The following is a 14,868-nucleotide window of genomic DNA, read 5'->3' as shown; positions in this document are numbered from 1 at the left end:
CCTGGAAAGGCCGGGGCGGGGCCGGGGGCGGCCGGGCCGCCGCCTCCTCCTCTCCCCTCCGCCGTGGCGGAGGTGGCGGCGGCGGAACCGGGCCGTCGTGGGCTGCGCTCACGCCCCAGCCGAAGCCGAAGCCGCCGCCCGCGCCGGGCTGGGGCCATGGGCGTCCCGCGCCCGGGTCATGAGGACGGAGGCGGAGGCAGCGGGACCGCCGCTCGAGCCGGGTCAGTGCCTCCGCCCGAGGGCTCGGACTTCTCCCGGGGGACCGAAGGGGGACCCCGCCCCGAGGCGGGGCAGGCAGGGTCCGGCCGGGCGACCTTGGGCCGACCGCCGCCTGGGGTCGAGCATAGAGCTTCGAGTGAGACCTGTCTAGCTGGACACTCTCGCCTCGCCCCCCATCCCCGAGCCCCGAGCCCATCGGGGAGCCCTGATCTCCACGGGGCTGGGACCCCAGTCAGCTCTGGAGCGGCCCGTGGGGATTCCCGGGATATGATCAGAGGTGGAAAGCCCAGTGGGAGCCGCCTTGGAAGACCCTGTCCCCTGGGGAACTTGGAGGCAAGCTGAGGCCCAGAGTCGGGCAGGGAAGTGGCCAGAGAGGGCCGAGCTAGAGGAGGCCCCTTCACCTGGGCTCCCAGACCCCTGGGTCATCACCTTGTCTTGCTAGAATTTTTCAACCTCTAGTTTCTTCCTTCTGCCCCAAGACTGGCAGTTGGTGCCCTGGGCCTGGTTGGAGAAGTGGGGGAGGGGGAAAGGAAAGTGTTTGCAAACTCCAAGGATCATAGGAGAGGTCATGAGCAAGGGGGACCCTGACCCTAAGGTGTCAGTGGTGGAGGGGGGTAGCGGTGGCAGTCCCCTCTGGTGGCACCATGGAGCAGGGGGTCTTTTGCCCACTGGGATTCACATTGTCTCCTCTAGTTATCTAACTCTGCAGTCTTAGGCAAGACAGTTGCCTGTTCTCACCCTCAGTGGAGTCATGACTGATATTTGTAGGGGCTTCTATGAGGCAGGTACCATGCTAAGTTGTTTGTATGCATTAGCCCTCATAACAACCCAAGGAAGCAGGTTACTGTTACTATTTCCACTTCTGCAGATGAGTAGACAGAGGGTGTGAAGTTCGGCAAGTTCCCCTCCTCCCTTGCCAGGCCGGCCCTGGCTCTCGGGTGGCCTCCTGTGGCCCTCCCTGGGCTCCAGGCCTCGACATGCGGCGGCAGCGTGGGGCTTGGGCGGCTGAAGCCGTTATCGGCATGAAGGCCATGGCCTGCCTACCCTTATCATCCCCCGCAGGAGCCTCTCTGGGTCCCAATGGGCTGGCCTGCCCGTGCTAAGGCTGGGGGCAGCCCTGTGGGGGTGTTTGGTCCTGTGGGGTCTCAGGATCAAGGGGTTCTAGAGCTCAGGACAAGAGGACGGGGGGCAGCTGAGTCTCCAAGGGCCCTCGAGAGGAGCTGTGGGGTGCCACACTTGGCAGGTGGGCACAGGGGACAGAGTGACCGGGTTGAAGGCCTGGCCAAAGGTCATCCAGTGACCCCAGAGTAAGAAGACAGCTGCGAGCAGAGGGATGTGGTCTGGAAACTGGCGGGGGGAGAGGGGTGCAGGGGGGTGTGGTGCCGTGGTGACAGGCAGACCCGGGCATCTTGAGGTGAAGTCCTCACCGGAAATCACCCTCCACTCACCAGGCTTGCCTGAGCGCCCACCCTGGGCCGAGGCCTGGAGGGAGCAAAGCCACCCCCCTTTGGTGCTCCTGCCAATGCTCTGCATCCAGCGTTTCCGCCGAGGGGCCCAGAGAGGGATTCGAGCATTTGGACATTCAGAGATGGGAAAGGACATTCCAGGCTGAGGATCTACAAGGGGGAAGGCCAGGGGGTGGGGGCAGGTCAACCGCCTGGGTAGAGAAAAACCAAAAGGCAGTTCATGGTGACAGCAAGGTGTTCGTGAAAAGAGAAGCACCCCCCACCCCACGCCATGGTGGCACAGCACCTGCACCCTCCACTCAGGCAAACCCTTTGGGGGGATAATTCAGACACCTTCGAAGGTGTTGAGTTGTTGCTAAGCATTAGACTCTAGGGATGGAATGCCCCATCCAGAGGCCTGGTGCTGAGGTCAGGCCTTTGCTTGCCCAGGCCTGCCCCCGGTAGTCTTGCTGCGGCCCCTGTGAGCTGAGGGGTGGAGGGCAGAAAGCACAGTTCCCGTCCTGGGTGTGGCAGGGTGCTGAGGAGGTTGAGGGCATGGCCAGGTGAGGTTAGGACCCCCCACCCACCCAGGAGGAGGTGGCTTCTAAGCCAGGCCTCGAAGGCTGGGGAGCGGTTAGACGCAGGAGCACAGGAGCTTGGGGGCCCGCCAGTCGATGGGCTGCATAGGCAAAGGCAGAGGCTGGAAAGCCCAGGACAGGCTCCAGGACTAGCCAGTGACCCCTCCTGAGTGTGTAGGGGAGTGGGGCACTAGGACCCCCCATGATGTGGCATGGGACTGGGTTGCACAGCCCAGGAGCACCCCCCCAAGACCTTCAGAGCAGGCTGGGTTTTCATTTGCCAGGCGGGTGTCATTAATGAGTAATGTGGCTGGGAGCTGGCAATGGTGAGTTCCTTTTGGTTCTTTAGACTCTGACCTTAGTCCAAAGGAGGAGGAACCCATGGTCCTAGTGAGCCGCAGCCAGCTCACCGAGCCCAGCGCACAGCTGGTTCTCTGTCCACAGACCACCCTCTGCTCAGCCTCCGGGTCTCAGGGCACACATGGCACTGCTCCGGGCTTCCCCCAGACTCACCCCCTCCTAGGTACCCCTCACCGTCTCCCCCAGCCTAGCACCCGTTCTTCCCATTACCCTTGACATGGCCACCGAGCTCATTTCCGCTCTCCGGTCCACGTGCCAGGCACCCAGTGGGCTCTCGGGAAACATCTGTCAACTGAATGACTGAATCACATCCAAGTCCCACCCCAGTTCAGCACAAGGAAGTCAGCTGCCCACTGCACTGGCCGCCGGTGGCTGAGCCGCACCCATGGTGCCCAGCTCAGGTCCCTTCTGCTCCCCTCACTGCTGTGGTGAAGGTGGATCAGAGGGCATCCAGGGACAGCTGCAGGGCATCCCACCCGCCTGCTTTGTGGCAGGTGGCACTCGGGTGGTCCTGGGGCTTTGGTTTCAGGCAGTACCAGGGGCCTTATGAATCCAGACTTACATGTCTGCTGGGTAACCCTACGTGCCGGCCCTGGGATACAGATCAGAGGCCACACAGCCTGCTCAGGGCTCGTTCCAGGGGGCTCAGAGGGAGAGGTTTGGGGGGCTGTGCGTGCATATAATGGGGAGCTGGGCCCCACAGGGTAAGTGTCCTGTCTTAGCTCAGGCTCTTGGGCAACCAGGAGTGAGAGGGTTGGCTTGGTGGGAGCGAGGGTAGGCAAGGAGTCGTGGTATTAAGGCAGCAGCCACAACAGCACTCTCCCAAGAAGAGAGGGAACCCCCCCCCCCGTTGGGGGCCTGGCGTTTTGGGGAGGTCACTGGCTGTTACAGGGAGACAGCATGGGGGCTGAGGACTGGGCCCCACGCTGCCTCTGCAGGGTTACACAGGACTGATGATGGGGAAGCTGCTGGGGCAGCTGAGGCCAGGGTGGCCGGGGCAGCAGTGACTCCCTGTGTGTCCGTGCAGGGGACTTTGTGCAGCTGCCCGTGCCCGTCATCCAGCAGCTCTACCACTGGGACTGCGGCCTGGCCTGCTCCAGGATGGTGCTGCAGTGAGTGTGCGGCCAGCGCCTTGCCCTGGGCCGGGGGGTGGGGGGGCCCGGTGGGACTGCTTGTCCCCAGGGCGCTGCGGGGGGCCCAGCTTCCCCCCGGGCTGGTCCCCTCTTACAGAGATGGGCCAGGGGTCCTGCCGGGTGTCCAGGCCTCAGCACCACTGATCAGTCCCACGACTGGGACTGGGGACCCTCCACCCACTGGCCTTGGCCTGGCTGTGGGAGACTGTATCACCAGGGAGCTAAGCGCTGAACCGAGGCTGTGGGAACATTGGGGCTGGAAGGGACCACACGTGTATCCGACCCGCTTCCTGGGACCGTTTTACATTCCTGGAGTGGCAGGCAGGGTGGGGCCCCACAAAAGCGGGTGCTTTGTGGCTGCAAGTGTCAGAAACCACCGACGCGGGCCACACTGCTCATCTCAGAGAGGTGGCTAGCCAGACCAGAGAGGGCAGCAATTTGCCCAGTGCCACACAGCCCACGAGAGACATGAGAAGCAGGCTCCAGGTCCCAGGGGGCAGGACTCGGGGTGGAAGGTCTAGCGGGAGGAAGGTGAGCCAAGTCTGCGTCTGCCTGCAGGTACCTGGGCCAGCTGGACGACGGGCAGTTTGAGAGCGCCCTGCAGACCCTGCAGCTCACCCGCAGTATCTGGACCATCGACCTGGCCTACCTGATGCGCCACTTTGGCGTGCGGCACCGCTTCTGCACCCAGACCCTGGGTGTCGACAAGGGCTACCGACACCAGGTGAGCGGCCTGCCACTGTGGCCAGCTGGTCCGGGCAGAGATGGGGGACGGTGACCAGCTTGCTGGTGGCAGGATCTATGGGCAGCTGACAGGTGGCCCCTGAGAGTGGCGAGCCCCTGGTCTCTGTGGCACCCCCACCCACCCCAGGCACTCCCCACCCACCCCAGGCACTTCCCACTCAGCAGAACGGGGTCGCCGGCCAGAGGGCTGCCGCGCAGTGACCAGTGCCTATCACTCTAAATCCCCTCTGAACCTTACAGGTCAGGGGACAGCTGTGGATGGGGCCAGAGGAAGGGGCCTGAGAACAGGGTCCCTTTTGCCTCCTCCTGGGGGCTCTGGTCCCCTTCAGCCCCTGTCCCCACCCAAGTGTGTCCTGTTGACCTTGTCTGGTGGGCTTTCTCTTGTTCACTGCAGGCTTCTGGGGTGCACAAGCCCAGGCATGCTTCACCCACCCCACGGCGCTGACCTGAGCCCCTGCCCACCTATCTCCCACGCGTGCCCTCCACGCCTCCATATTGCCCTCTGCCCTGTGCTCTGGCCAGCCACCTTTGCCGGCTCAGTGCGTCCCCTCCCCTCCTGCCATCCTTTCTTAGCGCTGGTGGCTGCTGCAGCCACACCCTCCTCCCTCCAGTCCTTTTACAGGAAGCACTTTGACACGGAGGAGACCCGGGTGAACCAGCTATTTGCACAAGCCAAGGCCTGCAAGGTGCAGGTGGAGAAGTGGTGAGTTGCCCCCCGCCCTTCCCTGTGTGCCCTCTTACCATAGGCTCAGAGGGGCACTGGCTTTGGGACGGCACCTCGGCAAGGCCGCTGATTTGGGGCTCAGGCAGCCCTGGCTTGTTCTGCCTCGGGCATTTGTTGCCGTGCACCTTGATTTTTCCATCTGTAAAATGGGGATCATCTGGGGGCTGCCTGGCCTGATGACAGCAAGCGCTGGTTTGCGAATCACGAGCAGTGCTGGAGGGTCAGGTGAGCAGATGGGCTCCGGCCAGCCCTCAGGTGGCTCAGAGTGGGGGCAGGAGACTGAAGCGGAGCTCATCGAGGGGGTGACCCAAGCAGTGTGGGGATGCAGCGGTGAGCAGGGGTGAGGGTGGAGGCCATGTTGGTTGGAGCTCTCCAGTCCCGTGATGGGGAAGAGGACTGTTTGAAGGAATCGGCTCGTACAATTCTGGGGGCCAGCTGGAAACTCCAAGGGGAGTTGGTGTTGTCATCTCGAGGCAGCACGGCTTCTTCTTGGGACCGTCAGCTCTTGGCCCTGGGAGGCACCAGCTGATTGGGTGAGGCCCCCCCGACACTGCAGAGGAGTGTGGGGACACAGCAGCGAGCAGGGCACCTGCACTGTGACACCTAGGCTAGTGCCTAGCCACGCTGCCATTTAAAATTACCCCCTACCCATACACAGAGGTCCATGGGGAGCAGGGAGGGCCCCATGTGAGGCTGGGCCCTACATTGCCTCGGAAAGGACCCTGCTCAGGTAGAGGTGTCCTGAGGGGCCCCATATCTCCCCAAAGGCCTCCGTGTCCTCTGCCAGCCTCCCCGCTTTCATCTTCATGTGGGGCCGGGTTCAGCCAGATCTGGGGTCACCTGACGAGGGTGAAGCAGCATTCTCTGGGTGCCCTGGACCCCCCCTTCTCAGATTTCCCCTTCCAGTTACACGCTTATTTCTCCACTATTAACATAATCACACATAGGGTGATTGGAAAACCAAGGGAAAATAATCCCACCCACCGCTGGCCACACACATCAAAAGGAAAGATGGCAAACATTGATTTATGTTTATGCTACGCCTGTGAGGGGTATCCCAGCTCCTGGGAGAGGGAGCGAGGTGGAGACAGCACGTGAGAGTGGCCCCCAGGTGCCCCCACCCATGGCCCTGCAGTGAGCGAGCCTAGGACCACCGTGGAGCCTTGTTCCCTCCCGCCTGCCACCTGCCCTTTACCCATGGCTGAAATCCCGCTGTGGCTACCCTGTCTGTAACTCAACCACCGATTTTGTTTCAAAGACCAAGTGGTGGAATGGCATGTTCCCCCAGGCCAAGGCCACTGGCCAGAGGGCCGTATGATTCACCGTGGGCTGGACTGGGTCAGGACTCGTGGGCACCCATGCTGGCCTGCCTCCTGGGAGCTGATCCGTGCAAGTGGGCACCAGGTGGGGCCGGAGGCCTAGAGCCCCTCTCAGTGCCCAGCTTGGGGTTTTACTCAGCCTTGCTGCCTGTTGGAGACCTCAGAACAGGGCCAGGCCTGTGACTCTGCCCCAAGGGGTGTCTCCAGGCAGTTGTCTCTGAAATTGGGGGTTCCCTGGCAGTGCTGGTGGCCCTTGCTGGGCAGCGCCTTCTCCCACGGGGGGCCTTGGAAAGGAAAAGAGCAACAGCACTTCTGGTTTGGTTTGGAAACTGGTTTTGCCATGCTTGGCTCAGACCTGGTGGGGTTAAACTGGACTGGCCGTTGTGAGCATAGACTACTCTGTTTTAGGGTAGAGGAGTGAGGGGTGTTCGGCCAAAAGAAAGCACCTGCCAGGCAGGGGGCCCCTGTGTGGCTGCGCTGGTGGCGCCTGGCCTGGCTGTCCCAAGCTGACCTCTTGCCACTGGGCTGGGCCCCTGGTGAGGCAGGGCCTTTCCCTGCAGGGAGCGCGGGGTAGTGGGCAGGTGAGTCCCTGGTCCTGGTGGCCCTGGGGCTGCAGACCTCATGGCCCCGACACACCCCTCCCCTACAGCGCAGTGAGTGTGCAGGACATCCTGGCACACCTGGCGCAGGGCCACGTGGCCATCGTGCTGGTGAACTCGGGGCTGCTGCGTTGCGACCTCTGCTCCAGCCCAGTCAAGTACTGCTGCTTTGCGCCCCGCGGCCACCGCTGCTTCTGCCGCAGCCCTGACTATCAGGGCCACTTCATCGTGCTGCGCGGCTACAACCGCGCCACCGGCTGCATCTTCTACAACAACCCTGCCTTCGCAGACCGTGAGTGCCCGGCGGGCAGGGCAGGGCAGGGCAGCCCCGTCCAGTCCCTGCTGCCCCTCTCCCCCCAGACCTGCCCCTCCCGGCCTCCTGGTGGCCGTGCTGGCCCCTGGGGCCTGGCAGGCAAATCCCTCCCCCCACGACCCAGGCCCACAGACGCTGCCATCGGCCCGGCCCTGCAGGGGGTGGTCCCTGCTCAACGATGCATCCAGGGCCCCCCGGCTGCCCCCGGGGTGCAGGGGACAGCCGCCCTGGCTCCCATAGACTTACCCAGGCTGACCCCACACGACCTCGGCCAGTTCCTTCCCAGAGGCTCTGGGCCTCAGGTTCCTCATCTGGGAACCTGGGGAGGGGCGGGAGGAAGGGCTCCCACGGCTGCCCGACCAGCTCCCAGCCCACAGGCCCAGCTCACCCCACCGCCCCACAGGGATGTGCAGTACCAGCTTCAGCAACTTCGAGGAGGCCCGAACCAGCTACGGCACGGACGAGGACATCCTCTTCGCCTACCTGCACAGCTGACGGGGGCCGTGCCCTGGACACGCCAGAAGACCAGTGCCACGGCGCCGGCCTGTACTCGCCCGTGGTGCCCGCTGGGTGCTAGGAGTGTCCACTCTGCTCAGGGGACGTGCAGCCCTGGATGCACCTGTGCTGCCCTGGAGCCGACCCCCAGACTGACTCCCTGGCCAGACCTCGGGACCTGCCTGACCCCTGGAGAGAAGTAGCTAAAGCAAACCGAGCTGGTCGGGACAGCATCTCAGCCTCCGGGGCCTGTCCGAGCCCCCTCCTCTGGAAGGGCTGCAGAAACCCCTGCACCCCTCGTGGCGTGCCATTGCCATCACTGCCCACCTCATAGGGGGCCCAAATCCTTGTCGCCTCGGGGTGCCCTCACTTCACAGCATCCTTCCCTGGAACTTGACCCCCCCACCCTCCAGGGCCCCCAGCTCCCTGGGGCAGGAGGGGCAGCCTGTGGGGAATGCTGCAGGGACCCCGAGGCCATGGCCTCCGGACACCAGCCATGCCTGGCTTCAGAGGGCGGGCACTCCGAGCCCTCCAAGGGCTCTTCGGGGGCAGGGGACAGGGGCCAGCCTCATGGCCTCCCACCCGCCCTGGCCTTCAGGCCGTGACTGTTTTGCACTGGACATTGGGTGTCTTCCGTCTGGACCAGAGCACAGCGAGTAGTGTAGATTGCAGCTCCCTCTTTCTCTCTCTCTCTTTCTTCCTCTCCCTCTTGGTTGGTTGTGTTTTTGAGATTCTAAGCTTTCACTTTTGAGGGATGAGAATCACTGTCGAGTACGACAACAGCAGTGCAGCCACAGGCACACGTGCTTGGACACCGGCCTCGCCTTGCTTCCCAAGGCCCGGGGAGGGGTGGGGTGAAGAGAAGAGCCAGCACCCCCCCTTCAAGGAGAAGTGGCTCTGGGGTGGAAGGCCAGGCCTTTCAATGCAGGTGAGGCACCCCACCCCATTCGGGGGGACTGTCCTGGGCAGGGTGGGCTGGTTCTTGGGCCCAGGTCTGCACCTAAAATGAGGGAGCAGATTCTTTCTCAGAAGGGCTAGGGCACGCACCCTCGGGGCAGGCCTGCTGTCACACCCTCCTGGGTGTTGCTTTTTCAGGGCCAGACCTCTGGTTTCCCACCCCCCGCCCCTGCCAGTGGCCCCTGCCCCGCCGTGGGTGCTCTGCTCCCACCTGTCTGCTCCTTATGTGGCCATTGGCCTGGTGGGGGCGACTTTGTCAGCTGCCCAACCTCCCCAGGCCAGACACCAGTGTGGCCGCAGCTGGTGGTCCCCACTGCCTGGTTGTCCCACTGCCTGGTGATCCCACAGCCTGGTAGTCCCTCTGATCACACTGCCTGGTGGTCCCACTGCCCAGTGGTCCCTCTTGCCTGGTGGTCCACTGCCTTAATGCCGGTGACCGGAGACCCCGGGAAGCCCACAGCTGCGTGCTTAAGAGTCCCTCGGGGGATTGGGCCACATGGGGCTCCACAGCAGAGTTTCCAGGGAAGCAGGCGAGAGTAGCCTAATCAAGGGCCACGGTTAGAGGAAAGGAAGCCTCCGGAAGGTTGGTGTGGGCAAGATGCAGCAGAGAGAACTTCCACAGCCACAGCCAGTGGGCCCAGGGCCGCAGGGCTCCCGGGAGGGTCCCAGCACCCTCTCTCCGCTATGGGGCAGCCAGCGATGAGAGCAGCCAGGTCTGCTTGGGGGTGCCGTGAAGCCGGGGCCCGAGAGGGAGGCGCTGTTGAGGACCCGTGCCCGTGGCGGGCAGCACCCACGGCTGCCCAGCTGGGCTCTGCCTCCGAATCACCCTGGCCACGGCGGGCTTGTTGCCCCAGCCGCAGAGGGACATGGGTTATTTTGCATTGCAGAGGTTTTATACATAAATATATTTTGTTTGGAACGAGTTATTCGTGATTAAACATCATCCCTGCAAAACGCCCACGGCCCTGGCCTGCCTCCGTGAAGGGTTCCCGCCGCCTGTGCAGCTTCTCGGTGTGGCCTGTCCCCGGGGCTACTCAGCACAGGAGGCTCAGGTGCGCCCCCCCCAATTCAGGCTTTGACACCTGTCAGGGCCTGCCAGCGGGGTCCCCAAGGGAAGCAAACATCGGAGCCCATAAGCAGGGCTCCAGCACGGCACCACCCCCACCCCCGCTCCCCGGCCAGCAGCACCCTTCCATCGGTTAGATGTTGGCTCTTGTAGTAGTTCATCTGATAAGGATCTGCCTGGAGAAGGGCGTGTTGGGAAATGCCAGGTGGCGGGTCTGCCCGAGATGCCCCCCGGGAGCCTGGCTGCCCACTGTGCACTCCCTGTTGAGGACAGGTGGCAGTAGTCCTGCCCCAGATCTCAGGCTCTTAAGACGGGGCACCCAGCTGGAAGGTTCCAGCAGCGCCCGGGGCATCTGCAGAGGTAGCCAGAGGCCTGTGGGTGCTGTTAGAGGGCCTGCTGCTCGCCACCCTCCACCTGAACCTCTGCCACCTCTGGCGGGGAGCCCCATCCTGGACGGCCATGGCTTGAGTTGGGGCCTCTGAGTGGCCACCAAACCTGGCGAAGGGAGGAAAAGGAAGACTGAGGGAGATGTTGTGGGAGGCACAGGTGGGTGGAGTGGTCACTCTCGGGTGGCGTTGGCTGCCCAGGGTGGGCAGTGTGGAGTTGGGAGTGGGGACTCCTGGGGACTGAGGGGCCTGGCCCAGAGATCTCAGCCCATGCGACACCCCAGGGCCACTCCACCTGGCTAGTCTGCCCTCTGGACCCGTTTTGGGTGGGATGGGGTCAGCTGTGAGCCCACCTCCTCTCCACTCCCCCAACACTCCTGGACCCAGGGGGACCCCCGAAGAACAGGGCACCCTCTGGGGCATGTCACAAGACAGAAGGGTAGAGCCCAGCGTGACACATGTCATCAACGGTTGTGCCAGTATGGCCAAATGCACATGGACAGTCGATGGCATTGCTCAGCCCTGTTAATCCATCGCTGCATAGCAAGTTTCCCGGAAACGTTGCAGTTTAAGACAAGTGTCTACTGTCCCGCAGTTTCCGTGAGACAGAAAACTGGGCATGGCTTAGCCGGCTGCCTCCGCTTAGGGATTCCTAAAAGTCTAAGCCATTCGCCAGGGGTGACCATCCCACAGAGGCACAGATAGGCTGGAGAATCCACTCCCAAGCTCCGCTGTGACACTGCTGAGCATCCTCACAGAACTGGGAAAGCCGTGGATGCCAACTTGTCCAGTGCTTCTGGAGATGTGTCCACCCCCCCACCCCCACCCAAGGCCAACGCACAGAGCTTCTGCACCAGTGGGGTGCCCGGGCAGGTCAGTTTGCCAAACGGCACCCAGTACGGGCCCCTCTGTCCTCTGCGAGATTTAGGACTGGCAGGAGAGGCTTTGCCTAGTTCTGCAGCAAGCGGCCCTCTCTGACCCCAGGGCCCTCCAACCACCGGCTGTGCAGCTCTGTGACTGTGTAATTCCACGGACACTCGGATGGCAGCAGGCCAAAGGTCACCAGACATGAGTGCTAGCCCCAAACCTGCCTCTGTGCCTTCCCAACCCTCGGGGGAGCCCAGGCAATCCCCAGAGAGCAGGGACATGGGCTTGACGGCATCTGGAGTGGGAGCCTGGGCTGGCCCCTGCCCCCCGGGAGGTCTGCCTCCAGACAGAAAGGCTGACCTCCATCAGCCCTGCCCTGGCCACAGCCTCCAGGGACATACATCGTGGGCCTGCCCCCACCCTCCGGCTGGAGGGTGAATGAAGGAAGGAAATCAGGAAAGAACTGAGATGCCATTCTGCAGAGTTGCTGGTCCCCAAGGTCCTAGCGTGGGGCTGCATGGACATGAGCACTCATGGAGAAACCTCAGTGCCAGGAAATGAGAAAGCTGACACCCCAGACCAGGGGGTCCCCTCTGTGGCTTCTCCACGCTCTCCTGCCTTCCTTGGCCCCCTCCTCTCTCCTCTCCCTGGCTGCCTGCCCTGATGTGCAGCCTGAAAAAGGCCTGAGGATCTGCTCCAAGCCTCTGGTGAAATCTGGGGGTGGACGTGGGTGGAGGTTCTTTCCACAGCTGTGGGGGATCCGGTGAGCTGGCCTCTCCAAGGGCCCCCTTGACTACATGTCCACATGTCATTTCATCCTCATGATAGGCCCACAAGGCCTATCCACTGGTCAAAGCCCTGCCTCAGGGCTTTTGCACCTCCTATTGGGAAACCATTCACCATGTGTCTCTGCATTGAGGCAGCTCTCTCAGGCAGAATGACTCGATTTGAACTATCTTTTCAAGGGCATTTGCATGGCAAACAGCTATAGAAGACAGAGACCATGGCTTCTGCTGGAACAAGGGGAAGCTTTGCCTCCAACCCTGGAAGACAATGGCTTCTGCTGGAGTGAAAATATCACAGATATTTTCACAATATCACAATATCACAGAGAAAAGCAGTGATATTGTGACAATGAGGAAGCAATTGCCTCCAGTTAAGGTGGACTCCTTAAAAAAGGTGCCACTGCTCAATCTCATCTGAGTCAAAGAGCAAAAATGCTGTGACCTCAGGCAGAAAGTGAGGGATCCCCAAAGCTGAAGTAAATAGAGTCCACAGTGACAGCCTTGCCACCCTATATGGGGCTGTGGGTGAGCAGAAAGCACTGGAAGTTCATTTGGTGGAGTCATCGAAAACAAAAGTAAATGCAGAGCCTTTTCAATGTCTTAGAGCCGCCCTCTCCCTCTGCAGGGCCTCACCCCTCACTCCATCTTCACCCCGACCTCAGTTGCTTTAAGGAGTTAAATGATTAGTTCAAAGGGAAGGAGGGCCACATGCACCTGTCCGAGTGGCATTGGAGATGGGGAGGACACAAATTTTTGTTTCTGTTGGATCTAGGTGCCCAGGTCACCACCCTTCCTGGTCCTATGGGGAACCAAAATTCAGTTGATGGGGTTTGGGCAAGTTTCACGGTGGGGGAGAAAGGCAAACATGACCCTGTGGCTGGGCGCCTTTGGGCCTTGTCAGTTTGGATGATAGGATCCTATAATAGGAATTGACGTGTCACATGCCTGTCCTGCCCATTCCATAGGTGGCAGAGGGCATTCTCCCCATCAGGAAAAGCTGCAAGGCTGTGAAAATGTCCAAATGAGAGCAAGTCTATAAAAACGTCCAAACCGAAAGCACCAACAAGAGGTTACCTTCACTCAAGAAAGGACGATGATGTTCAGGGTTTCTCTTCCAACTGGAAAGGCACATGGTGAACATGGCAACGTCTGCTAGCTTTCTCTCCAGAGGAAACTCCAGTGGAGTTTTAGTGCCATAAAGGCCCTTGCCATTTACCACGAAAGGTGGGTCAGGCTTTAGAGTGAGTGCCTCCATCCTCGGATGCCCCAAATGTGCACTGCATTAGATGGCGTCCTGTTCGTTGGCAAGTCTAAAGCCTCGGTCTCAGTTGACCCGGCTGCAGTGTCGTCACCCCTCCATCAGCAGGGGTGGCCAATAAACCTGACAAAACTCTGTTTCCTTCACAAGAGCCCACAACTGGAAAGCAACCCAACCATCCATCAGCAGATGAACAGGTAAACAAAATGTGGTGTGTGTATGTATATAATGGAATGGTATTCAGCCGTAAAGAGGACTGAACTTCTGACTCATGCAACAAAATGGATGAGCCTTAGAACCCATGTGGAATGAATAAGGCAGACACAAAAGGACAAATACTTATGACTCCGCTTATATGAGCTACCTGGAAGAAGCCAATTTCATGGAAACAGATAGTGGATTAGAGGTCACTAGGGGGTGGGAGCAGAATTATTGCTCGATGGGTGCAGAGAGGAAGTTATTGCTCGATGGGTGCAGAGTTCTTGTTGGAGATGATGAGAAAGTTGGGGGAGTGGATACTAGTTATGGTGGATGTAATTAACACTACTAAATTGTACATTCAAGAGTGGTGAAAATGGGAAATTTTGAGTTGTTTTATATTGCTACAATAGAAACTTAAAACAAAACTCAGTTTCTTGTGACTATGTGGGTAGATTCACAATGCCTACTTCTTCCTTGTTCTAGTTTGCTAGCTGCTGGAATACAATATACCAGAAACGGAACAGCTTTTCAAAAGGAGAATTTATAAAGTTGCAAATTTACAGTTCTAAGGCTGTGAAAATGTCCAAATTAAAGCAAGTATGTAAAAATGTCCAAATTGAAAGCACCAACGAGAGGTTACTGTCACTCAAGAAAGGCTGATGACATTCAGGGTTTCGCTCTGAACTGGAAAGGCACGTGGTGAACATGGCGACGTCTGCTAGCTTTCTCTCCAGGCTTTTTGTTTCATGAAACTCCTGCAGGGGCGTTTTCCTTCTTCATCTCCAAAGGTCTCTCTGGCTGGTGGGCTCAGCGGTTCTCTCGTCATTCTGAAGCTTTCTCCAAAATGTTTCCTCTTTTAAAGGATTCCAGTAAACTCATCAAGACTCACCTGGAAGGGGTGGCATCACATCTCTCTCTAATCAAAGATTAATACCCACAATTGGATGAGTCACATCTCCATGGAGATAACCTAATCAACTTTCCAACCTACATTATTGAATAGGGATTGAAAGAAATGGTTGCTCCCGCAAGATTGATTAGGATTAAAATATGACTTTTTTAGGGTGCATAAATCCTTTCAAACTGGCACACTCCTTAATCAAGAAAAAAGTACTGTGTCCTCTTGGACCCCCCCAACTATTGGCCCAGTGACTTCTTGGATATTTGGGGTATTGGAGCCAAGCACTGCCTCACTTGGTCATTAATATCAGCTGAACCACAAACCAGCATCCTTTGAGTGGGGTCCAACCCAACAGGCTTCTTTGGAAGCTGTCCAGCGAGCTGTGACCTGCTCTCTCTCTCTCACCACCCCTTTAATCTCTATAAGTCTCTGTCTCAGAGGTGTCCTTGGGCTTTGGGCCTTTGGGCTCTGGTTCCTTGACACAGCAACCAGAAATGCCCGCTTTGAAAAGCTGCTAT

At 59.8% G+C, this 14,868-nt stretch overlaps 1 protein-coding gene across 1 annotated transcript; it reads left to right on the top strand.

Moving 5' to 3' along the window:
* The first annotated feature begins 22 nt into the window (after nt 1-22).
* On the top strand, nt 23-9,843 carry GUCD1 (guanylyl cyclase domain containing 1). The gene is made up of 6 exons (XM_077160183.1): nt 23-221; nt 3,630-3,714; nt 4,294-4,459; nt 5,091-5,182; nt 7,172-7,413; nt 7,838-9,843. Exons 1-6 carry the CDS (start codon nt 179-181, stop codon nt 7,927-7,929), a joined length of 720 nt encoding a protein of 239 aa, XP_077016298.1. The 5' UTR covers nt 23-178; the 3' UTR covers nt 7,930-9,843.
* Nucleotides 9,844-14,868: the final 5,025 nt, after the last annotated feature.

Source organism: Tamandua tetradactyla, chromosome 5 (genome assembly GCF_023851605.1).
Source record: "Tamandua tetradactyla isolate mTamTet1 chromosome 5, mTamTet1.pri, whole genome shotgun sequence".
In the NCBI taxonomy this organism is placed as follows: domain Eukaryota; kingdom Metazoa; phylum Chordata; class Mammalia; order Pilosa; family Myrmecophagidae; genus Tamandua; species Tamandua tetradactyla.
This window is presented reverse-complemented; position numbering and strand designations above follow the sequence as displayed.

Coding starts and splice junctions, on each gene's coding strand:
- GUCD1 (XM_077160183.1), top strand. CDS start 179: ATGAGGACGGAGGCGGAGGCAGCGGGACCGCCGCTCGAGCCGG. Junction 4,460..5,090: donor ACAAGGGCTACCGACACCAG/GTGAGCGGCCTG, acceptor TCCTCCCTCCAG/TCCTTTTACAGGAAGCACTT. Junction 7,414..7,837: donor CAACCCTGCCTTCGCAGACC/GTGAGTGCCCGG, acceptor ACCGCCCCACAG/GGATGTGCAGTACCAGCTTC.